Source organism: Marmota monax, unplaced genomic scaffold (assembly GCF_021218885.2).
Source record: "Marmota monax isolate L192 unplaced genomic scaffold, Marmota_monax_Labrador192_F-V1.1 WCK01_AAM20220418_F8-fsc00101, whole genome shotgun sequence".
Classification (NCBI taxonomy): domain Eukaryota; kingdom Metazoa; phylum Chordata; class Mammalia; order Rodentia; family Sciuridae; genus Marmota; species Marmota monax.
The window spans coordinates 2,697,009-2,721,397 of NW_026692786.1; the positions used below are offsets into that span (position 1 = coordinate 2,697,009).

The 24,389-nt window shown below is 53.7% G+C and overlaps 1 protein-coding gene across 1 annotated transcript; it reads right to left on the reverse strand.

Moving 5' to 3' along the window:
- Nucleotides 1-342: 342 nt before the first annotated feature.
- Nucleotides 343-12,873, reverse strand: Lrp3 (LDL receptor related protein 3). The gene is made up of 7 exons (XM_046447951.2): nt 12,389-12,873; nt 10,591-10,638; nt 4,526-4,664; nt 3,057-3,271; nt 1,573-2,689; nt 1,226-1,358; nt 343-996 (listed from the first exon to the last, which is right to left on the reverse strand). Exons 1-7 carry the CDS (start codon nt 12,459-12,461, stop codon nt 409-411), a joined length of 2,313 nt encoding a protein of 770 aa, XP_046303907.1. The 5' UTR covers nt 12,462-12,873; the 3' UTR covers nt 343-408.
- Between the last annotated feature and the right edge of the window lie 11,516 nt (nt 12,874-24,389).

A 24,389-nucleotide genomic window follows, 5' to 3' on the forward strand; every position in this document is an offset into this window, starting at 1 on the left:
ACAGCTCTGGGAGTAGCTGGTGCCACCATAGGGGGAATGAAGCAAGAAGCCACACAAAACACACCCCAGAGAGCCCTGCCCTGGCCTCCCTGACTCTGTGGAAATGGATTCCCAGGTTTGAACTGGAGTGGAGGAATCGGTAGAAGTGAGACCCCAAGGTGCTTATGTGTGCTGGGACCCCAAAGATAGGCTCGTCACTCCACCCTCTTTCCCCAAGCCAACCCCCAGCCCCTCTCTGCCATGCCCACCCAAGTTGATGCAGGCTGCTGGCTCAGGGCCCAGACCCTCCAATGGGGCTGCTGGTGGGCCTTTCGCTCTGCAAGAAAGGACGCGGAGGCAGGGTAGAAATGACTGTGTATTCCCTGGTTACAAAGCGGGGCTATGGCGGTCACCAGCGTGTGTTGTGGGTCAGCAGACCAGCAGAGCCTCATCGTCACTGGCCTCCAGTGTTGGGGAGCAGGGTGGTGGGGAGCTCCTGCAGACCTCCAGTGGCTCTGGGGAGTGGGGGTCTGAGGTGCTGCTGGCAGTGGGAGCCTGGGGGTAAGGGTCCTGGGCCAAGCAGGGCTCAGGAATTGTGTCCGGAGGGGCCGGGCTATCCACCAGAGGTTCCCTACAGGCCTTTCTGTCCTTGTTCACAGGCCCATACTCTGGGTCTCGCAGGCCGGAGGGCGGGGGTGACACTGAAGTTCCCACCTCTGGTGCATGGCCAGGGGCACTGGGAGGTCCATCCCCAGCTGCTCTGGGGCTGCCTGTGTCTGTGTGGGATGCTGGGGGATCCGGGACAGCCCCAGGTGCAGGCTGGAGGAGCCCGTCTCCCAGCACCGTCTGTGATGTGCGTGCAGCAGTCAGCAGTGGAATCTGGCCCCGAGGTGCCCGTGGCCGGTGAAAAAGCCGGTTCCAGAGGCGGCCCAGACGGCGGCGGGAGGGGCCCCGGCGGGAGGCGTGCCGGCGCATCTGTCTCCGCATGGCTGTGCGAAGGTTCTGTAGCACCGAGGCCTAGAGGGTGGGGCAGCAGCTAAGGGAGTGGCCACTTAGGGGCAGAGGTCAGCACACCCCCAAGGAACCCAAGACCAACTTGCACCCCCTCTACCTGGCTGGGGTCTCCTTAGGTCACCTAGCCCAGGTCTCACCTCCCCCTTCTGTGACCCCTGGACCAGGCTGTCCCACACGCTGTCCTTCCTGGCCCTTTGTCCTCTGGTCTTGGGTCACGCCTGCTGAGGCTCACCTGGGATGCACTGTAGACAGGAAAATCCTCCACGGGTGGGATGAGACCCTGTGCAATGAGCTGACCGTAGGATGGGGGTGCCTCCCGCCGCACAAACTCGGCCTCTAAGCGCGTCATCTGGGTCTCGAAGGCCCTGAAAGCAGTGGACAGAAGGGAAGTATGGCAGGGCTGGCCAACTTCCTGGTGGTCCCCAACAGGACTCAGGGACTCTGCCCCTCCATCTGGAAAATGTGCTGCCCAGACCCAGCAGTGCCCACCGGGAAGGCCTGAGCCTCCTTGGGCAAACCCACAGCTGCATGCATGGTGAGCAGGGAAACCAAGGGCCCCAGCCACGGAGGGGCACCCACCTGTACTCCTGCGTGCGCAGTGAGTAGAGCTTGAACGCGCAGCCCAGGGCGATGACAAGCAGCAGGCCACACACCAGGCTGCCGATGAGGGCAGCGGTGATGACCTTGCGGGGCACAGCGGCCAGGCAGCCGTGCTCATCGCTGCCGTCCTGGCAGTCCTCCTGGCCGTCACACCGCCACGTCTCAAAAATGCACAGGTTGGTCCCACAGTGGAAGGTGCCGGGCTGGCAGGAGAAGCAGTTCTTCTCGTCAGCGCCATCTGGGCAGCTTTTCTGGTTGTTGCAGCGGTCAGCAGGTGCATAGCAGAGGCCACTGCCACCCTCGCAGGGGTATTGGTCGGGTGGGCAGGCGGGGCAGCCCTGCTCATCCCGGCCGCTGGCACAGTGCCACCAGCCATCACAGCGCTGTGGCTCTGAGAAGCAACCCTGGTCTCCGGTGCCACTGTCATCCCCCTCGCTGCTGCTCCCGCACGGCTGCTCCCACGGGAGGCAGTAGCCCTTCACCTGGTAGGTGGCATTGAAGCCATGGCCGGCGCTGCGGGCGCGGGCATGGTAGGCCACAGTGAGGCGGCCCTGCGCGGCCTCGAGGCTCACCGGCCGGTGGTTGCTGCGGTAAGACAGCGTCTGCAGCAGGCGGTCCCCGCGCTCGCCCAGGCCCTCATACACCTGCACATAGTCGTCGTAACCCAGCCGCAGCTCCAGCTGCAGCAGCACACGGCGAGGGTCCTGTGTGTCCACCAGCCACGTGCAGTGAAGGTCCGAGGGCCCGCGGGCCGCACCAAACAGGTCTGGGGAGGCGAAGGAGCCGTAGAAGCTGCCCAGCCGCCGACCGCATGCCAGGTCCGGGCAGCCAGCCTCATCAGAACCGTCGCCGCAGTCCTGTGTGCCGTCGCAGCGCCGCTCCACAGGCAGGCAGCGCGTGGACCGTGCCCCACTGCAGGGAAAGGTGCCCCCAGGGCACAGGCTGCCTGGAGGCTCAGAGGCAGGGGCAGAGCAGTTGCCCTCATCAGAGCCATCTCCACACTCATCCACAGTGTTGCACTGCCACGGGCCCGGAAGGCACTTGCCGTTGTCACAGCGGAATTCATCTGGCTGGCAGGACACCTGGCCCAACTTCCCTATAGGCAAGGAGGTAGCAGGAGGCAGTTAGGGGAGAGCAGAGCCCCCCTCCAGCATGGGGGCTTGGGGCCAAGAGTGGACAGGAGCACCCCCCAATGCAGCTGGGGCCAGGAAGGGCCAGGCCACTGGGATTCCTAAGTGGGCTCATTCTCTGACCCGACCTTGGGCTGAGGGGCCAAGTCTGTGAAGTGGGGTCAGTGACCTGGAGAGGTTCTGGTGCAGCAGCTTAACAGTCCCACCCACATCCTAAGATGGACAGGGCTGGTCAGAGTGAACCCTGCAAGGAGTAGAGGGCACTGCCCCAACCCAGGAGCCAAACACTGAGCATTCCATGCTGTCCCCACCCTGATCTCTGGTTGGCATCACCTCTGATGTAGGAGAGGCGGAAGCCCTGGGCTTGGCCAGAGCTAGAAGCATCTGAGTGGAAGAAGATCCAGACATGGTCCCGGGCAGAGATGAAGGCCGGCGGGATGGCAGAGCCGCAGAGCCGGAAGGCCTCTTGTCGAGGCGGGGCCGCTGGACCCAGCAGGAGCCAGTCCAGGGAGCACTGATGGGACTCCTCCACATCAAAGTTGCGGAAACTACAGGGACAGACAGAACCACAGAAATGGGTGGGGCAGGCAGAGATGGCATGGACTGGCAGAGTGGTCAGGCCAGAACTCACAGCAACAATGGCCAGCCTGCCCCACCCACTACCCCTGCCCTCTGTCTCCCAAACTGCCTACTCTTCCACTCTTAGTCCTGTCCCCACCTAGAGGTCCAAAGAATCATGAATGACATCGGTGGACAGCATCGGTCACACTCAACTTGGTTGCAGCTCCCTGTCTTCCTCCATCACACACACAGCACCCCAGCCCAAAGCCACAGTGGGAGGGTCAGGAGCCACCTAGACACTTTCCCCTGAAGGGTGGAGGCAGAAGGGCCCCCATCCCTCCCAGACCTGGTCAACTGGAACAGACCCAGCACAAACTCCCAGAGACAGGCACTGAAGATAAGGCTGTGCCCACAGGGCCAGTGCTGCAGCTGGGTGACAGCTAATCACCTAGGGAGGAACCCTGGCACTGGAGCCATGGTCTGTGGTCATAGGGAAACTGAGGCACAGAAACCAAGATAGCCCCTGTTCAAGGCCTTCACATCCCTGTCTTTGGGAGCTGTGGAGTAACTGGGCCCTGGGCAGCGGGGTGCCAGGGGTGTCTGGACTTTGGCATTTAGGAGAACAACAGCAGATGGAACCCACAGTAACCCCCTAACTAAATGTCCCCATGGCCATCTCAAGCCAGGCCTTCCAGCTCCTCAGTGCCGCTATCTGTTCCCACCCCTCGTTTCCTTCTGCACATCTCTGCAGCTCAAGGGCACAGCTCCTGCCTGGTTCCCTTCCCTGCTGAGACCACCGCAGGCCCCTTGGGAAAACTGTGATCTGGGCTCTGTGCCAGCCTGGCCTCAAGCCACCCCTGCAGGACAGGGGATAGCTCTGCTACCTCAGAGGCAGTCAGATCAGGCCACCAGTTCCCAGGGCTCAGGACAAGAGACCTGGCTTGGAACACCCAGTCACAGAGGCCCAGGGAACTGGGCATGCTCACATGCTCATGTGCATTCACATAGGCGCACACATGGTCACACGTGCCCTCTCAGACACCTCATGCATGCGCTCCCTGCATCTACAGACATGGGCTCATGCATGTGCATGTGCTCACACACAGGTCCTTGATGCCTGCTCAGGAATGGGCTTGTGCAAGTCCACAAACGCATGTGCACACTCACGCATCTGTCCATATGCTCCCCCAGCATGTAAGGTCCCACACTGACTGCCCCCAACACCTTCAAGGTCCTCCTACCTGATGGTAATCATGTCCCCACGGTCGCCTTGGATGTACCAGCTGCAGTTGGTGCCTGGTGGGTAGTTGAGGGGCCAGGCAGGGCTGTAGATGACACCGCGCCGTTCTGTGTGCTGCTCCAGCTTCCCACTGCAGGCAGCTGTCAGGAGAGGAGGCTGAGAAGTGCCCACCCCACATCTGGGTGGAGAGTGGGTCAGGGGTGTGCTTGAGCGCAGGTCTTTCCCGTGGTGCCATCAAGTGCAGCTAAGGGTAGCCAGGCCATGGCCGGCCATGAGCTCAAGACTTCATAGAAGTAGTGAGGGTGGGGGAGGTCCAGGAAGGTTCTCCTGGACTTGGGGCAGCACAGCGCCCATCCCATGCTGTATGCCAAAGCCCAGGTCTCTGAGAGGGCTGAGAGTGAGCCACCAACTCCCCCTGGCAACCAGCACCTGCAAGTGCAGCACCATTGCCTCAGGGCCTCAGCTCAGAGAGAATTCTGCACCCTAGGCCTGCTAGGCTTACCAGCCATCTCACTGGGGTCCCCTGCCTGTCCTTCCTGGGGCCTGCCGAATGCAGATCAGCCCTGGGAGGAGAGGGGCTTTGCTCACATTCACTGAGCACCTACTCTGTACCAAACAAAAGTGATAGGCATGCTGAATAAGGCAGGCAAAAGCCCTGCCCTGTGGAACTCACAGGCTGGGGAGGGATGCAGATGACTTATACAGAAGGCCTGGTGACGATTATGAAACAGGCCCTAAGGGAGGCAGCAATGTCCAGGATGGCTGGAAACACAGGCTGGGGCTGAGTGCACCTTATACAGAGCTGGGGTCTTACCCTGAGTACACATGGAAAGCCACTGAAGGTAGAGGTCATAACCAGAGAAGGAAAGAGGCTCAGAGAGGATAAATGACTTGCCCAGGGCCACACAGCCAGTGAATGACAGAGTCAGGATTCACTCTGGTCCTTAACGAGCTCAGCCTCTCACAGCCAGCCCTAAGCCAACAAGCATTTATAAAGTGTCAACTGTATGCCATGTCCAGGATCGACACAGAGCAGCACACTGGCCAGTGTGACTGAGGAGCCCACCACACTACTGGCTTCCCTTTAACTGATTCATTATCTGCAGCCTCCACCTGCTAGCTGAGAACACCCAGCCTGAAGACACCAGACCGCAGGGGCAGTACAGAATACCCAGGCATTCCCAGGGCCAGGCAGTGGGCCTATACACTTGGCGCACCTTCTCACAGTGCCCTCAAGCCTGCACCATGTCAGTTTATCTGATCTAATCTGGGACAAACGCAAGATCCATTTTATAGATGGAGAAACGGAGGCTCAGAGAAACAAGTGATGATCAAGTGACCCCCCCCCCTTAATCCCACTCTGCCCCAGAAGCCACGTTCTCTCTACCTCCTCAGCAAGACTCTCTGGGACCCCAAATGGGGCAGCTGCAGTAAGAAGGAAAGCCTTCTGGTCTCCCTACACTCCATGCTCTTGGGACAAGCACAAGATTCACTCACCCACCCATCAGCCTCAGGGCTCCCATAACCCCAAGCCCCTTGGTGCTGCACATGGAGAGATCTTGCTCCTGCTGAGCCCTGAAGGGTTTTCCCTACTCTCCTATTTCATGCTCAGCTTCAGCTGTCAGGTCCCAGGTCCCTTCTCGGAGACGCCCTTCCCAGGCTGCCCCAGTGAAGTCCCCATCCTCCACCTCTCCTCCCTAGCATCTACCAGGACAGGGATTTCCCTCTCCTCCCCAGAATGGGTTGATGACAGGCTTCCACAAGATGGAAGGGCTGTGATGCTCTAGCCTAACACCCTGACCCCAGGAGCCTGCCACACATAGCCAGTCACCCTGGACCACTGAGTGGTCAATCCATGTACCCACTGAGCATCATGCTGAGGCACAAGCTGTGAGCTGAGGCTCCTTCTGCTCGGGACCAGTCATGACCGCGGGGTCCAGATTATCCAACATTATAACCGCAAACTGGTCACCCCCGCTGACTGCTCACAAGAGCATAAAAAGGCTAGAACAGAAATGCCACCCTTGGCCCTAAAGAAGCTTGGCCACCATAAGGCCATCAGAGCCTCAACAGTCCTAGCTCAGCAAGTTTATAAGCCAGTGCCCCTGGACCTGGTGCTTCCACATGGTCCTGGGAGACAGCCTTCTGTGCCTCAGGTTCCTCCCTTTCCAGGAAATGGGAGCCACGTGACCACTCCCAGGACAAGAAGACAAGCACTAAACAAATGGAACAGGTCTTAGCCAAAAGTGTGAGGGACCCCCAGCCCCAGCCTAGTTCCTGTTGATGGGTGAGGCCATTGGTCACATGGAACTCCCAGAGACCTGAGTGCTGACCTGGGATGCCTGGGAAGGTTTCTCTCTCCAGAAGGTGCTAGAAAGGAGGTGCCTGAGAATGGAGGGCCCAGCAAGGCTGAGGGCACAGCTTGCTCCCATGTCAAGTCTCTAGAGCACATTAAACCAGAGCACCAGGCCTCTGGGTCAGCAAGGGCAGGAAATAGCCCTTGTTCATCTTTATTCTCAGCTCCAAGGACAGGGCTGCCCCAGCCCCACAGGGGATAGACAGAGACCTACTCGTCTTGTCAGGTCAATAAGAGGCCAGGTATCTCGCCCACACTGGCCAAGGAAAGCCAGGCCCCTCCAGTGTCACCAGCCACTTCAGTCTCTTCCCAACTGCCGTAGCCAGAATACATCTCCCTGCTACCCCCTGTGGCTGGCCATTCGCTCAAGGGTTGGGAAGCCTGTCCGGATGACTGGACCAGTACCTGCCAAGCTCTAGCTTTCCACAAAATACCAGTGACATGTCCTCCCAGATGGCCTCAACTCCAAAGGCCCCCAGCACTTCCCCAGAAATCCCCACGTCAGGGGCATCAAGGGCATTGGCCCTCTGTTAACTGTCTGCTCTTCTCCAGAGGGGGTCACGGGTAGGGGGAGGGTGTCTGCAGCCACCAGCCCAGCCTGGTGCAGACAGAGTGTGGAGCAGAAGGGAGGCTGGGGTCTTCCAGGAACTGGAGCTCCATCAGGGACTCTTGACTGGATGCCACTTGGCCATGGACCTGGTGGGTGCCCCCAGCTCAGATGGGGGTCCTCCAGCTCTGTCTCTGTAAAGGCAGCCTCATCGCACCCCACTGCACCACCCCAGGGCCCGGGGCCAGACAGGGATAAGGTCATGAATCCAATCCCAGCGTCAATATTCTGCCCTGAGCCTAGCTTGTCTGTCAGTAAAATGGAATCAGTGTATGTTGCTTGTCTCAGTGGGATGATTTAAGTGATGGGGGGCCTATCAGTGGGGAAGGGGACTCTCCAGGAAGTGAGGGTCCGTAGGGTGGGTTGACAGAGGAGAGGTGGGAGAGAATGCAGGAGAGGGCTTCAGGGGTGTTTGGGGCACACAGAGAGGAATGTCTGAGCTGACCTCACTCTGGCAGAAGATTGCCTCTGCTCTCGATGCCCGCGTAAGTGGGAAAGAGATGACTGGGCACTTTAAAGGACAGTGTCCTTTTTTCCTGGCCCAAAAGTTGTCAAATACTCCTGAGAGGACATGAGCAAGAACTGATGAAGCACAATTTGCAGATCTGATTTCCAGAGGTGAGATCGATACTCTGGACAACCCATCTGTGTAACCTGATGACAGGGAGCTTGGAGACCCACCCCAGACACTCCGGGAAGTCGTCAGGTGAGTGTCAGGCAGCATGAACCCTGCCCAGGCTCACCTCTTGGGGCCACACTGGGTTCTGGGGGATGTGGGAGGTGGGTCCTCTGATCCAGTCAGTCCCTGGCATACCTGGGGCAGAGCAGAGACTGAGGGACAAAAACCTGTGAGGTTCCTGGCAGCCTAGCTGGGTCCTGGAGGTTATCTGAGCCCAGGGCAGTTCTGAGAAGGGGCTGGGGGAGTGGTTCCTGATGTGGTCGGTCTCCTTCACAATAGGAACAGCAGAGAAAGTTCTACAAAAACAGAGTCCAAAACATTATTGGAAGGGGGAGCCTCAGTCAGTCAGAAGCTGGTAGTAATGCTGGAGGGATCAGAGCTAGGGTCCCACACTACCACCTATCACCACACAAGCTGTGTGTACAAATCACAACACCAAGGGCACCATGCATGGGAACTGATGTGCAAACAGCAACCCCTGGAGTTGAGCAATGTGGACCCTGCTCGGGCCCAAGATCTTAAAAGCTAAGAATAACCAAACATGAAGACCCAGACAGGTGTCTTTCTCCCCCAAGCTCCATGAGTGGTCCTTCTCTGTGAAGCATCACTTTTCCAACCCTGAATGTGGCAGATATGTTTGGGGCAACATGCCTACCCACCACGTTAGCAGAAGAACTGGCCTGGGGCTCATGTTTGTGAGATGTGAAACCTTCTTGTCCCTTTCTCCTACTCTACCCTGACCACAAACATCTGACTCTGGCTAAGCCAATCTTTTCTTGAAAACTGGGATAGGAGACCAGGATGTCCTCTCTGCTGGGACATCAAGCAGGACTAGGCTGGTCAGTGCTGAGCAAGGCCAGGCCCTGGGCCAGCCCAGGTCAGCAGTGGACACGTGGCTGCAGAGAGTGTGGAGCTCAGGTGCAGAGAAACTTAGGAGGTAAGCAGAAGCCAAGTCTTCGAGACGGGCAGGCAGACCAGCCTCTGTGCCCTGACCTTCCTATCCCTGTGACTGCAGCCAGCAAGGGTACCTCCCCCTGAGAGTTCCTAATACCTGAGCCAGGCTCAATGGGTTTCTGTAGCCAGCCAGTCCCCTGAGCAGAACTAGAAACCTCAAACAGCTCCTGCCCTACCATGCAGCACAGCAGACAAAAAGCAAGTCCAGGGTCCCAGATTGGGCATCACACATCTTCCCTGAGTACTTTGAGTTAACTTTGACCCAATGTTTTTAATGCAAATACCTGTCCTTACTTGAAAAGCATTTTAGGGTTTGCTGAAGATGCCTGTATATAGGTGGAATGAGTAAGAGATGGTGAGGTTTATCAGGGTGTATCAATTACAGTACAGGCTCCCCTCGTGTCCTTTCTTAGAACTCTCTGAATGGAAGCGAGGGCCACAAAGGCCTGGATTTATCCATTCACCAATCCCTGGCAACCCCTCAGCGATGGAGGATAGATGTTCTTGGCTGCCCCTCCTGCTCCTGACAGTCTTTGCTATGCTAGGCACCAGGCCAGAGCCCTAAGATGGCCACTGGATGACCAACCCACACTGACAGGCAGGAGGCCAGCACGGAGCCTTCAATGTGCTCCTCGCATCCTGTGTGTACTACTGGCCAAAGTCGATCTCTCTCCTGCAAGTCAGCAGCCCGATGCTCACCTTTCCTGTGCAGTGATCCCAGGTTAGGCCCTCACCTGCCTTCTACCTGCCTCTCACACACCAAGCCCATATTCCCCAGCCCTGATGCATTCTAGGACCCAGGACCAGGAGCTAGAGACCACCCTACAGCCCATGACCCCAGGATTATTCAAAATGGCCTGTCCTGAGCTGTTTGCTCTGTCTGCCTTGACTTTCCCATGGAAACCCCAACAAAGGCTCTGGCCTCTCCTTTCCCAAACCTAGTAATCCCCCATGGCCCTGTGTGGTACGGCATGTCCCCATCTCTCGTGAGGAGTCAAAAATTCTACCAATGGTCTTGGTTTCTCTGTGTCATCACTCGGTCCTACTTCTGTAAGTTGAATCATTATTTTAACACAGGTCAGCATCTCAGGGCCCTAAGGAACCCCACGGCCTACAGGAGGCACAATCTGTCAGTTGCACAGGGTGCTGGTAGTTTGCCAGTAGTAATAAGCCACACATGCCAGACACCATGGTGAGTGTCTTGCCTTATTGGTTCATATTTAATATAAAGACCATATTTTGATGTAGACCTTTATTCATCCATTTAACATAAGAGGAAACTGAGGCTCAGGGAAGTTCAAGCTTGCCCAACACCTAAGAACTCCTTTATGATGGAGAAAAGATTCACAAGAACTGATTTTCTCCATAAGAGGCCAGCAGACTGCCGGGTGGAGCTAGGATCTGACGGCCGGTCCTCAAAGGTCAACAACCCAGAGGGAATGGAAGGAGAGGAAGACAGCGCTTACTTACCTAGAGCTGGAACTGCACTGCTGAGCTTTCCCGTGAGAAAGAGGTTCACTGTGGGAGACATAAAGAGGGGTCAGAAGGGCATAGTGGCCCTCAGGGTCCCAGGCACCTACTCTGGGCCAGTGGCAGGCCTTGCGGAGGCATAGAACAACACAGCTGAACCCAAGGCTGGTCCCTTTCACAGGGCAAGGCCCAGGGTTCTGCTTGAGGCTTTTGCTCCACCCCTAGTTCTGCTGGGATGCATAGAGGCAAGGACCCCAAAGAGACCTGGCACATCCATGGCCAGAGAGAGCAACATGCTAGTCTGGTGCCGTCACACCACATCATATCACTTAGGGGGTTTCCTCTCAGGGCTACCCATCACAGAGACCTGGTTCAGCCACGTCACCTACCCAGCAGCCAGAAAAGGAAGGGAAGAAGTTTTAATTATCCCCATCTTACAGGGACACTCATCTAGAACAGCGACCCTCTTCCCTGAGCCACTCTGACCTTGAGAGGGAAAATAAAGAATTATCCTGCCACCCCCTCAAGTACCCACCTCCATAAGGTTCTTTTGATTTTATCTACTGCTCTGATCAGGGGGGTCTCAGGCCCAGAAGAGAACACAGATAAAGTGGAAGGCAGACCTAAGTTCCTGGGGTTCAGAGTGCTTCCCTCCCCCATCAAAGATGCCAGTGAATCAGGGAGCATTTCTGGAGGGTCATTGCAGACCTGGTCACCTGTCCTGGGCCACTTCAGGACAACCAGACTCTGCCAGGCAGAGCCATATCCCATATCTGAGCAGGAAGGAACTGCTCACCAGGGGACACAGCAATGCAGAACCCAGAACCCATGATCACAGCCAAATTGAGAGGTGGACATTCTGAAGGTTATGTCCCTTATTAAGACCAGCTCACACAGCTGGGGGACAGCCCCCTGATTGGTAGGGGACAGAGGAGGATACAGCTTAAAACCAATGGAATTGTTCTTCACTTTGTCATTTCAGTCGTTTCAGCAAACTGGTCAGGTTAAAGAGCCCTCATCAGTGACATCACCCTGTCCCTTAATGACCCTCAGCTCTGCTAAGGGCCTCCCTCCTCCTTCATGGAGGTAAATAAAGGAGCCATGTGAGTTGAGCATTTAACTCCTTCCTTCCCCTCTGCGCAAGGTGGGTCGTGGAAAAGTGGACAGAAAAACTCTTGAGGAGGAAAGGAGCCCTGGCCCAGGTGCCAGGCCTGGACAGGTCTTTGGCCATCCAGGAACTCGCCATCCTGTGCTGAACAGGCCCACCCGCTGGGGCTGAGATGGGGCTGAGACGACACAAAGGGAAAATGAGTCATTCGCACAGCTGCCTTCTCTCTGGAATCCTCCCCCGGCCCCGCATCCTGAGTCCCCTTTTGGCTAGCACCCACCCCCGCCTAAACTCCTGGCAGGAAACAGTTCCTTCTTCAGGGGGCCTTTGTCAGCAGCTCTGGAGGCCCAGATCGCCACCAAGCTGAGTGCCGGCCGGCGGGGCTGAGCTGCTGCTGCCAACCCCAGACCCTGGCGGACCCGTCTCCTGCACCAATCCGCCGCCTGTGCGCCGCTCACCGCCGGCGCCAGAGTGCTACTCGGAGCCGGGCAGGGGCCAGGACTACGCGCTGGAGCCGCCCTCCCAGGCCTAAGGCCCGAGCAGGCCGAGAGGGCTCGGGAGCAGGAGCCACCCCAGCCCGGGTCCCGGATAGCGCCGGCTGGGCGGGCGCAGAGGTCCAGCCGGGGGGGGGGGGGCGTGGAGCTGCGAGGTTGGGGACCCGGACCCTCCAGGCCTGCGCGGCCCACTCACCCAGGCAGACGACGGCGAGCTGCGCCCGGGCGCCCGGCGCCCCCTCCAGCCCCGCGGCCGCCCGCTTGTCCATGCCGGGGCCGGCCGCGCGCGGGCGCCGCCTCCTGCCCTCCGGCTCAGGCTCGGGCTGGGGCTCGCGCTGCTGCTGCGGCCGGGCTGTAGGCGGCGGCTCCGGCGGCCTCTTTGTGCTGCGGCGATGCAGGCCCGCAGCTTGCGGGGCCACATCGGCCGCGGCGTCACGGGCCCCGGAGGGGGTCAGCGGCGGCCGCCAGGCAGGACCCCTGCCCGCCGCTGCCCCCAAGCCCTGGGTGCCGCGCCGAGGCCGGCCTGCGCCCCGGGGCCCCCGGAGCACCCATGCCCCGCGGCGCACTGCCTGTCCGGCCCCGGCGCCCCCGGACCGCCCCGCGCCGCGCCCAGCCGGCCCGGCCGGGTGCCGCCGATGGTGCCTCCGTGGGTCTGTCTGTCCTCCCGCCGGGCCCCTTGCCCGAGCCCGGAGCCTGGAGGCCGCGCGGCGCCAGCCACGTGACGCGCCCGCCGAGCCGCAGTGGCGCTGACGGGGCGGGCGGAGGCGGCTGGGGCGGGCCGGGGGCTCACGCCCCGCCTCGGGATGCTGGACAGCTCCGCCACGCAGCCCTGGCCCGGTCCCGCGTCCTCTGGCCCTCCAGCCTAAGCGCCGAAGGCTGGCAAGGCGCCCGCGTCCCAGTCAGGGACCGCCCGGTCTCCCAAGCCCACGAACTCTTCTCTCCCAGAGCCGGAGCTGAAGAAGGCGGCGCCGGGAAGGGGAGGGAGAGAGCCGCTGGGTGGCAGAGAAAGAGCGGCCTAGAGCGGCTCAGGGGTCCTGAAAGCAAGGCAGTGCGTGGTGACTCAGAGCTCAGCCTGCCTTCCTCCGGTCCCTGTTGGTGCTCTTCTGTGCTTGTTTGCCACCGCTCAAGTGCCCCACCCCCTCACATCTCAAAGGTGATTCCTCTATAAAAAGCAAAGCCTGTGAGGGCAGATTGGTGAGCACCCTGAGAGGCCCAGCCCCTCTCAGGGACCCTGGGCCACCCAGTCAACTCACAGGCACTGAGGAATGGAGAGGTCGCTTGCCTTTCAGCCTTGGGGTTGCCATCCTACAGCTATCAACCAAGGAGTTGAGTCCAGTAGAGAACACACACACACACACACACAGAGATACTCTGGAGAGAAGGTTGAGACGAATGGATAGTTGATTAGTGAATGTTGTAGACGCAGTATCTTACTCATTTTCACCTGGGTCTCACCCGCATTTTTAAGAAGATGTTTTGGGGAAAACCCTTAGTTTTTTTTTTTTTGTTTTGTTTTGTTTTTTTAATCTGTCTTGTTCTCTCTTCTAATTCGGTTGGTGATTTTTCCAAAGCAGGCTTTTTCTTAGATGATGTATTAAAGGATTTAAAAACCAAAAAATGAGACACATTTCTGACTTGCAATATAAAGCACTAGCCTGCGTGTAATTTGCTTTCAGAATTTCCTCAGATCCCTAACCACCCATGACCAGGCATTTATTTATACGTGACAAAATGGTTCGACATAGACAGGGCCCTTGGCAGGGAGTTTTGTCCCTGCTTGAGAATGTTGCCTACTTCAATGTCCATATTGCAAGTTATACAAGGAATCAAGAGACCAATGCCACAGGGAGTCCCATTGGAGCCTGAGACAAAAGGAAAATGTAGCCCTATATAGTCAAGTTATCATCCCATATGTTGAACCAAGTTGGAAAGGTTAATAAAAAACTCTACAATCATAAAACATGACCATATATAAAGCTTCATGTTCCTCAATCTGTTCACAGCCCACTGTCAAACCCACCCAGCAAGCAATGACCAAAATATCTAGGAACCTAGGGCTGAAAGGAAACTACTGTCCCCATTGCACAGTTGTGCAGGATCATAAAACAACTGGTCATTATATCAATTCCTCATTGTGTTCATCATGTATATTTTTTACAGTTGTTTGTATTTCTAAATTTGCATTAAAATTTGGTTTATTTTTAGTATTGAGTTTTATGGCACTCAAATTTTGTGCCCATGTGAGTGTTTCCCTGGTATACCCTTGCCCTTGCACATACTGAGATCTGGTTATCTGACACTCCATTTCTCACATAGCCTTAAGGTGATCTAGAGGCTGTCTCACCGGGTAGGGGCTTGCTGGGGGTCCTCTGTGTAGCCCTTGCCCGGTCTTCTCCCTCATCCACCTTCTCACCACTTCTCGAATGGTCCCTGACATCTCTGTCTTTGCTGCGTGTTCCTCTGTCCTAGCTACAGCCACCTGGATCCCCCCTGTTCGCAATAAATACAACTCAGCTTGAGTTGTATTCAGGAGGTTTCTAGTCATCACCAAAACCTTCCAACTACTGGGAAAGGAGTGATGTAAATAATAGATCTGAAACAACAGGATGGCTAGGGCAGGTGAGGGAATTGCAGTGGAGTGGAGGAGCTCAGATACAGGACAAAAGTCCCAGCAGGAAGCTGGGCTTCCTAGTTAGGAGGAAGCAAAGCCCTGTTTTTACTCCCATGCATCGCACTCCCGGGCATTTCCTGAGGCATGGACCATAGGCCCAGGAGGCCTTCAATATCTGCTCCAGAAGTAAGGAGCAAGAGGGCAGGCAGAGAGGAGAAGGCACACAGAGGCATCCCACATTAACTGCCTTCTCAGACAACAAGGCCACTACTGTTGCTCACTTACCAGTCACACACCCAGAACCCCACCTGACATGGAGAAAGCCAATGTCACAGGAGGGTCTTCTCCTCCATCATTTGCCCCCCATAGATGCAAACTCAAGCCTCTCAGCCAACTGCTTACTGGATACTAATTAAGAAGATCCTGAGCTGGATCAATTTGCCTTGATTTCAAATCGCTAGAATCTATTCAAGCGTGAAAAGTCGAAGTGGCTTTTGCAAATGAAGATGAAACGAGATCTTACAACCACCTGGTTCATCAGAGGTCTTCCCAGGAGGGTAACCCCTTCATTGTTCCAAACAGAGCTGCAGACCAGATACCTCTCACTCCTGTGATCTGCCCCTGCTTTATTGTTCCCAAATCATTTCATGACCACATCACTTACTGACTCAATAACTTTTACTGCAATCTCTCTACGTCCAATCCATCACTAAGACCTGCTGGTGCACATGGTGTATCTCACATCTGCACATATCTTTCCATCACCAAGGCCAGCCCCCCTTCTTCCAGTCACTGTCTCCTCTCTCCTGAAGTTCTACAGAATGCCTCCAAATCCATCTCCCACATTTTTACCATGCACATTGGATCACACTCCCTGCAGAAAGTGTTCCAGAAACCTCAGAGTTTTTTATCTTAAGCTGTGTGATCCTGTGTGACCAGCTCTACCTGCTACCTGTCCAAACCTCTATCCACCATCAACTTGTTCTGGCCCTAGAACTTTTCCACTCTTCCCAGAGCTATTTCTACTCTTCCTCCGTCCCACCAAGAGGACATCCAAGAGGTAGAGGCAGACATAGTTCAGAGGAATGTTCTCAGCCTTGGGAGCAGCCTCTCTAGCACACACTATGTGGACATAGTGATGAATCCCCAGGCCTCCAGGGCTCCCTTGGAGAGAACTTCAGGCACCCAGAACCAGCTGCTCACTCAAGCTAGCAGCAAGAGAAGAAGGTCTGTGTGCATCTCTTTGGCCATTTCTTCTCCGGAAGAAACTGTCTTAGGATGCTTTATAAGATCCCGTCTTATAAAGACAATGTCTTCTAAATGGTTTTTTGCTCTTGTATATTAAAATCCATGTTTCTCCAAAGATTTTTTTTTCTTTAATTTACTACTACTACTATCCCTTGCACATGCTAGGCAAGTGCTCTACCACTGAGCTACTCTCCTTATCTCTCCAATGATAATTTTAAATCATAGCAATTCAGGTAGAAATTAGCATGAAAACCGGTGACATGACATGTCTAAATGGGAGATAATGTCGTATAATTTTGAAGTGAGGTGGTGGGAGGATAGAAAAGGGAGGCAAGATGACGGGAAATGGCTCTGGAGAAAGGAAGCTGAGGTTTAATTGGATAAAATATAAAAACCACAATGAGATAGTACTATGAATTCATTAGGATGACTATTGGGGAGAAAATACGCAATAATAAGTGTTGGCAAGGATGCGGAGAAACTGGAACTCTTGCTGGTAGGAATGTCAATAGTGAACTCTATAGGACACTATGGCCGTTCCTCAGATAATTAAAAATGGAATTACCATGTGACCAGCAATTCTACTTCTGGGTATATACCCAAAAGAATTAAAGGCAGGGACCTTGACAGATACTGTATGCCCATGTTTGTAGCTGCAATGCTCACCAGAGACAAAAGGTGGTCTGCTCACTGATGAATGGATACACCAAATGTGCTATAAGCATTCAATGGACTATTAACCATGGAAAGAAAGGAAATTCTGATGCCTGCCAGAACATGGAGACACCTTTAGGACATTATGATAAATAAAATAAGCCAGCCACAAAATGACAGATGCCATACAATTCCACTTAAATGAGGTTCCTAGAGTAGTCAAATTCATATAAACAAGAAGTGAAGTGGTGGCTACCTGGGCTAGAAAGAGGGGAAAATATCACTTTGGCAAAATGAAAAGAGTTTTTGAGACAGATGGTTGCACAAAAATGTAAATCTACTTAACACCACCCAACTGTGCACTTAAAAATGGTTAACCCCAAGCCAGGCATTATGGCACATGCTTATAATCCCAGCGGCTCAGGAGGCTATGGCAAGAGGATCGTGAATTCAAGAATGGCCTTTTTAAAAAGGCTATGGATATAGCTCAGGGGTAGTGTTTCTGGCTTCTATCCCCAGTGCCAAGAAAGAGATGGGAGGGATTTTAAATCTTTAAAAGTTTACCACAGGGGCTGGGGTCGTGGCTCAGTGGTAGAGCGCTTGCCTAGCATGTGTGAGGACTGGGTTCGATCCCCAGCATCACATAAAAATAAATAAAGTCTATTGACAACGAAAAAAAATTTTTTTTAATCTACCACAATAAAAATTAAAAATAAATTAAAATTCTAAAAATATGTGGCAAAATTTATGGCTATAACATTTGCTTATAAACTTGGGGTTTGGTGTAGCTTTCTATGGCCTCTGTCTTTCCAGAGCATTGGTCTGCCAGAGTGGGGGGAGAGGAAAGCTCAGAGCTGAGAGCCCACTCTACTGTGTCCAAATACTATTTTGGTCAGCTTTTCATTGCTGTGACACCAATACCTGACAAGAACAATTTAGAGGAGGAAAAGTCTATTTGGGGCTCACAGTTTCAGAGGTCTCAGTCCCTAGTCAGCCAACTCAATTGCTCTGAGCCCAGGGTGAGGCATCACGTCATGGCAGAAGGGCCCAGCAGGTGAAAACAGCTCCGCTCACCACAGGTCGACAAACACAAGTAGACTGCCCACAACCTGAGAGGCAGGCCCCTTCCACGCTGAGAATGACAGAGGCATGGTCCCCGCCCTCACGCAGCTGACAATCCAGCAAGGAAGACAGGTGACAGCCACAGAAGTGAGGCCGCGAGAACAAGGGGAACTTGCAGTGAGGCAGAACCGGGCAGTGACCTGGGGCCACTTCAGGAGGCCTTCCCTGGGAGGTGGCAGTAGAGCTGAACCCTGGACGAGGAAGAGAGCCAGCCAGGTGAAGACCCAGAGGGAGCCTCAGTGCAAGGTCCCAGCAGCAGGAGCCAGCTGCCCGAGGGACAGGACGGAAGGAAGCCAGCAGAGCCCAAGGGAGGGACAGAGTGACAAGCATCGAGGTGGGGAGGTGGTCAGGGCTTTGCAGGGTGCAGGGGGCTGGGCAGCAGACTTGAAGGCCTGGGAGGCTTTGGGGGCTGGGCCTGGAACATGAGGGATGGGCCTTTGCAAAGATCCCTGAGGATGGGACCCACAGGGAGGGAGGCCTGTCCTCCTGGGGGCTGCTGTGTGGATGGGAGTCGAGTCCTGCCCCCAGGAGCAGGCCCAGAAGGCCGGGCAGGACGTGGGTGGTGGGCAGGCCCCAAGACTGCTGCTCTTGGCCTGGCTCTGGCGTTGGCTTGGCGTGCGGCCGTGGGGGAGCTGTGTGTGGGCACGTCCTGGGGCTGCCTGCCCGCCACCCAGAGACAGGAGCTACAGGGAAGCCGGTTCACCTGGGCCCTGCTCTCACGTGGTGGAGGTGATGCAGGAAGGTGAGGCAGGTGGCAGGGTAGCAGGGACCTCCAGAGCCCTGAAGTCAGCCCAGAGGACAGAGAACTCCCGGGCAAGGCCTTCAACTGTCTATCCAACCGCCCTGTATGCAGAGGCCCCCAGTGAGCCAGACAGCGCCTATGCCAGGGGCCATCTAGCCAGGTGGACTGTGTTAGTCAGCTCTGCATCACTGTGACCAAAACACCTGACTAGAACAACTTAGAGGAGGAAAAGTTTATTTTGGCTCACCGTTTCAGAGGTTCAGTTCACAGTGTGCTGACTCCATTGCTGTGGGCCCAAGATGAGGGAGAATGTCATGCAGGAAGGGCCTGCCAGAGGAGAACTGCTCGGCTCATGGTGGCCAGGAAGCAGAAAAAGAGAGGATGTGGAGGGACCATGGAAAAATGCACCTTTCAGGACATAACCCATTACCCAACTTCTCCAGCCATGCCCCACCTGCCTACAGTTACCACCCAGTGAGTCCATTCAGACTAGGATGGAATGACATAGCTCTCACAATCCAATCACTCTGAAACATTCCTGCAATAATACAGGAGCTTAGCTGGGCACAGTGGCACACACCTGTAATCCCAGCAGCTCAGGAGGTTGAGGCAGGAGGATCGCCAGTTCAAAGCCAGCCTCAGCAATTTAGCGAGGCCCTAAGCAAGACCCTATCTCTAAATAAAAAATAAAAAGGGCTGGGGATATGGCTCAGTGGCTAAGCACCCCTGGATTCAATCCCTGATACCAAAAAATAATAATTATTATTATATTACCGGAGCTTTGGGGAAACATCTCATATCCAAACCATAGCACATACCCAGGCACAGCCAGCCACAGTCCACCCACCCAGCCCTGCCGCATCTTCAGTCATATCCTTGGCAGTGTGCTCATACAGCCAAGTGCATCTAGCCATAGCTCCTCTGCAAGCCATTGCTGGTTCCTACAAATTTAATAGACCATCAGCAGTAAAATCATTTCACCTTCAGTATTCAGCAGTAATTTTAAAATTATAGGTCTGGAACAGTCATACTAAGTATGTCATAAAAGCACCATTCCAAAAACAGGGCTTTTATTGCCATAAAAATGTCAGCACCCGGGGCATGCCTTGGTTTACATAACTCTGTCTGCAGTAACTCTAAGTAGTGAGTGCAGTTCCAATGTTCAATCAGACAGCTCCCCTCTGCCTTGCTGAAGCATCCCAAAGTGCCCTGAAACGATAATCATTTGCTTATTGATTTGGGGCAGAATCAATCCAGTTCAGTCCACCTCACTAAATTATTAATGGAGCAAAGCCATTAGAACCCCCGGGGTGGGGTAATGGGTAAGGTTTGTTTTTTTAACCCTGTTGCTGCTGCAGGAATAAAGGTGACACCCTGAGAGAGCCTGAGTCCAGAGACACAAGTAAAGAACATGGAAACCAAGACTGGAGGGGTAGATTAGGAGAGCCTACGTATTTCCCAGGAGCAGTTTTTTTTTTTTTGGTCCCAGGCATTGAAACCAGGGGTGCTTAGCCACTGAGCCACATCCCCAGCCCTATTTTGCATTTTATTTAGAGACAGGGTCTCACTGAATTGCTTAATGCCTCACTAAACTGCTGAGGCTGGCTTTGAACTGACAATCCTCCTGCCTCAGCCTCCAGAGTCACTGGGATTACAGGTGTCCACCACTGTGCCCAGCTGGAGCTGCCCCTTTGTGATCATGAGGAATCAGAGATGGGCAGGCCATGCTCACTTTCAGCACCTGTGAGAGATGAAACCAGCCTGAGGTGTCTCGGAACGAGACCACCATTCCCTTTAGAGCCCTGGGACTCTCTGGGGGGACACACTGAGGCTAGGGTAGTACTATTGACCTCTTAGGGCCCCTTCACCACAGACAGCAAATCTTTATTATGGATTTAAAGGTTGTATTTAAATTGACTTTTTTTTGTCGTTGTTGAAGTATTCCTACTTCAAAAGAAAGTTTCATATCATCATCTCTAATGTAAAGTCAGATCACTAACCATAAATAGATAACTACAAATATAAGGAGAACTGGAACAAAACATAGATTGTGTTGCCCAAATCTATGTCTGTCTTCCTCCATCTCTCTCTGTTTCTTCCTCTCTCCCTCCCATTCCCTCCACCAGGGAGATTTAGCAATTTGTCTAGAGCATTCAAGGCACAGAAGCATTAAAATTGAGAGTTGCTCCTCAACAAAGTGAGAAGCACTCAGAGGGAATTGAATGAAGAATGATGTTCGCAGTGCTTACCGTAGCCTATGACAGCTCTGATCATCTCCATCCCACCAGAAGTCACCCCTGACAGTAGGAATACCTGGTATGATCAAGTGCGGGGACTCTCAGGTCAATTCAGCTCTCCCATTGACTCTTGACTTCCACATGAGCTTGATTCTTTACTTTTGTGTGCCTTGGGTACGTGGGGACCTGACGATGCCTCCTTCACTAAGAGCTAAAAGAATTGACATCTATGAGGTACTTCCAACAGGTGCCTGGCACAGAGTAAGAGCTTTGTAGATACTAGCTCTGATGGGACTGGCCCCTCTGGGAAAACTCCTGTTCAGTTGTCAGAACCCAGGGCCACTATCCTCTCTCTGCCCTTCAGTTTCCTCCCCACTTACTGCTGCCTCCGTACTGTGAATGGGAACCTGCTGCCACACACATCATCCTCTTGTAATTTATGAGCTCATTTTCATGGTCATCCGCATCATCCTCCTAGAAGTTCTAATTTGCCTTAGACATGCCCATCACCCAGAGCAGCTCTGCTGGCACTGTGTACAGGTGGTCAGCAGGCATTCCCCCTCTTGGGTTGAAGCAGGTGACAGCACAGCTCAGATGCCTGCAGGTGATAACCTGCACTTTCATCATGTCTCCTGTCTCTCATTCTATCAGTTTTAAGGTCACAGTCTATGGGGAAAGTCCCATTGGACTTTCCAGCTTCCCCTTGGATCAGGTATCACCTCTGGGGAATCCTGCCCACTCCCTCCCTAACTCCAATCTGAGCTCAGTGCACACTTCCTCTTCTGTTTTTATGTAGCCATGCACCGCACTGTGATATTTCAGTCAACAACATATCACACAGACAACTGTGGTCCCATTAAATTACAATGGAACTAAAAAGTTCCCATCACCAGCTGGGCATGAGGGTGCACGCCTGTCGTCCCAGTGGCTCGGGAAGCTAAGGCAGAGGGACCACCAGTTCAAAGCCAGCCTCAGTAACTTAGGGAGAGTCTCAGCAACTTAGCAAGATAAAAATAAAAAATACAAAGGGCTAGGGGGCTGGGGTTGTGGCTCAATGGTAGAATGCTCACCTAGCATGTGTGAGGCACTGGGTTTGATTCTCAGCACCACATGAAATATAAATAAATAAATAAATAAATAAATAAAGTCATTGTGTTCATCTACAACTAAAGAAAAAAAAGTGGGGGTAGGGATGTATCCCAGTGGTAAAGTCCCCCCAGGTTCAATCTCCAGTGCCTTAAAAAAGAAAAATGTGAAATGTTATCCTGGTAGCAGCCTCATGCATCTCACATTCATGCCATCTCTTGATTGTATCAAGAGGCCAAGTCAAGTCGTTGACCTACACCATCTAGGTTTACATACATTCACTCTATGCTATTCATACAACATCGAAGTCATCAATAACAAGTTTCTCGGGATGTGTCCCCATTATTAAATGCACGACCACACTCTTGGTACATCCTTAGTTAGACATGACCAATGTCTACTGTTTTGTGTATTTTATACTTCTACCTATTGCTTGCTTCCTGTGACACCTGGCCTTATCCCATTCGCCACTATGTCTTTGAGATTTACCACCCCACGCTGACTTACCTAGAAGCCACGGAAATGCACGGCTCCCAGGCCACACTTCTTGCCTGCTGCTCCTGGCCGCTGGCTGAGCATGGAAAGTCTCCAAATGCCAGCCTATTCCTGTGGGATGTGGGCCTCCTCTAGCATGCAGTTTTGGCTTGAGGACCCCCCAATAGCCTGACTAAACCTGTCTTTAAATTCCCACCTCATCCCTCTTCCTCCCGCTTTGACAGGGGTCTGCATCCTGGCCTGGACATTCTATCCCCTTTCTTGGGCCCTGTCCCTGTAATAATTCAGATATTTCCTTCATAAAATATGTGTATATCTAATCCCATATTGGTGTCTCCTTCTCAGAGTACCAAAGCCAACACAGTTCTTTTTAATTTTTTACTTATTATTACCCCACTGTACCCAGAATGAATGATTCCATGTATGGATGAATGTATGTACCTGTTCCTCTGCTAATGAACATTTGGACTGTTTTGGAGTTTAGCAATGACCAGGAGTGCTGATATATGTGATAGTTTCTGAGTCATGGGGGATGCACAACTGAGTTCACCCCTGAGCTTTGTACTGGAGTTTCTGGTCAGCAGCCTACAAAGGGTCCTAATGTGTCCTAATGATCCCAGATTCCTCATGTGTAGTATTCTCCCTTGAGTATGCAGTGGGTGACAAATGCTAGTCTCTCTTCCAATGAATAGCAAATGCAACAGATGATTAGGTTATTACAAATCTATGGCTTCCATCTTGGACTGCCCTCTCTCACCCTTTCTCATTTGCTCTAGTTGGTAGCTCATCCTAAGAGAAGCCACACTGTGAGCTGTTCTATGAATAGGCCCAGATGGCAAGGACTGAGATAGGACTCATCAAAGCCAGAGAGGAATCATGCTAGCAGTCATGGGAATAAGCTTGGTTGGACATGGATCCTCCCCCAGTGGTGCCTTCAGATGAGACTGCTGCCCAGACCCTCAATTGCAGCCTCATGAGAGACTGAGCATCCAGAAGCACCCAGCTAAGCTCTGTGCAGATTCCTGATCCACAGGAACTACAAAATAATACTTATTTCCTTTTTTAAGTCACTAATCTTTGGAGTGATTTGTTATGCAGTAGTATACAACCAATGTAGAGCCCAAATGTGTTCTTCAACATCTGGCCACTTCCTCCTGTCCAAGAGCTAGCATTGGATCCTGGGTTCTTGCCCATGAGGAAGACTTGGCCATCATCCTCAGCCCTCAGAGGATGCTCGGGGCAGCGCTGTCATGAGGCTGGGCACACATGTTGGGTCTTGACTCCTCAATGCTCTCATACTGATTCAGTCCTTCTTTTATTCTTAAAATATATTTGAACCCCCACTACACACTGGCACTGTTTCAGGATCTAGTGACGAAGCAACAGAGCAGATCAGGATTGTGCATGAGGAATAATGCAGAGCGACTGTAAACATGCAGGTAAGTAAGTGAACACAACACTCTAGAGAAAGCCAAGGGCATTGGAGAAAATAATACAAGGGACCTCAGCTGGCCTGGCAAGGGATGCACCTGAGCAGCCAAGACCTGCCACAGGTAGCCTTCAAGCTGAGAATTGAATAAGGGGTCTATCATCTCTGCTTCCTACCCTGATCCCACACCACTTTTCTCCAACCTTTGCTCCGGAGTCGGGAGGGAAGGGGCAGGAAGCCCTGGACGGGTCCTTGGGATAGCTCCCTGTTCTGCCAGTGCTCGGCTGGCATGCAGCTTTGCTGTAATGGGTTCCATAAACCCCAGAGCTTCCCCCTCCTCTCCAGATACCCACAAATCCCACTGGCAGCCAGAAAATGGTACCAATAACTCAATCCATGAAGGCAGTGGTGTCCACTTCTTCATTCCATGAAGGCAGTGGTGTCCACTTCATTGTGAATAAGAATGCTCTATAGGAGCTGAGAACTAAGCCAGGTGGCAGGATCCATAGCCAGTGTCGGTCCCTCAGCCAGTCTTGGGAAGTTTGAGGTGGGAAAGAGAGGAGCAAGGGGAAT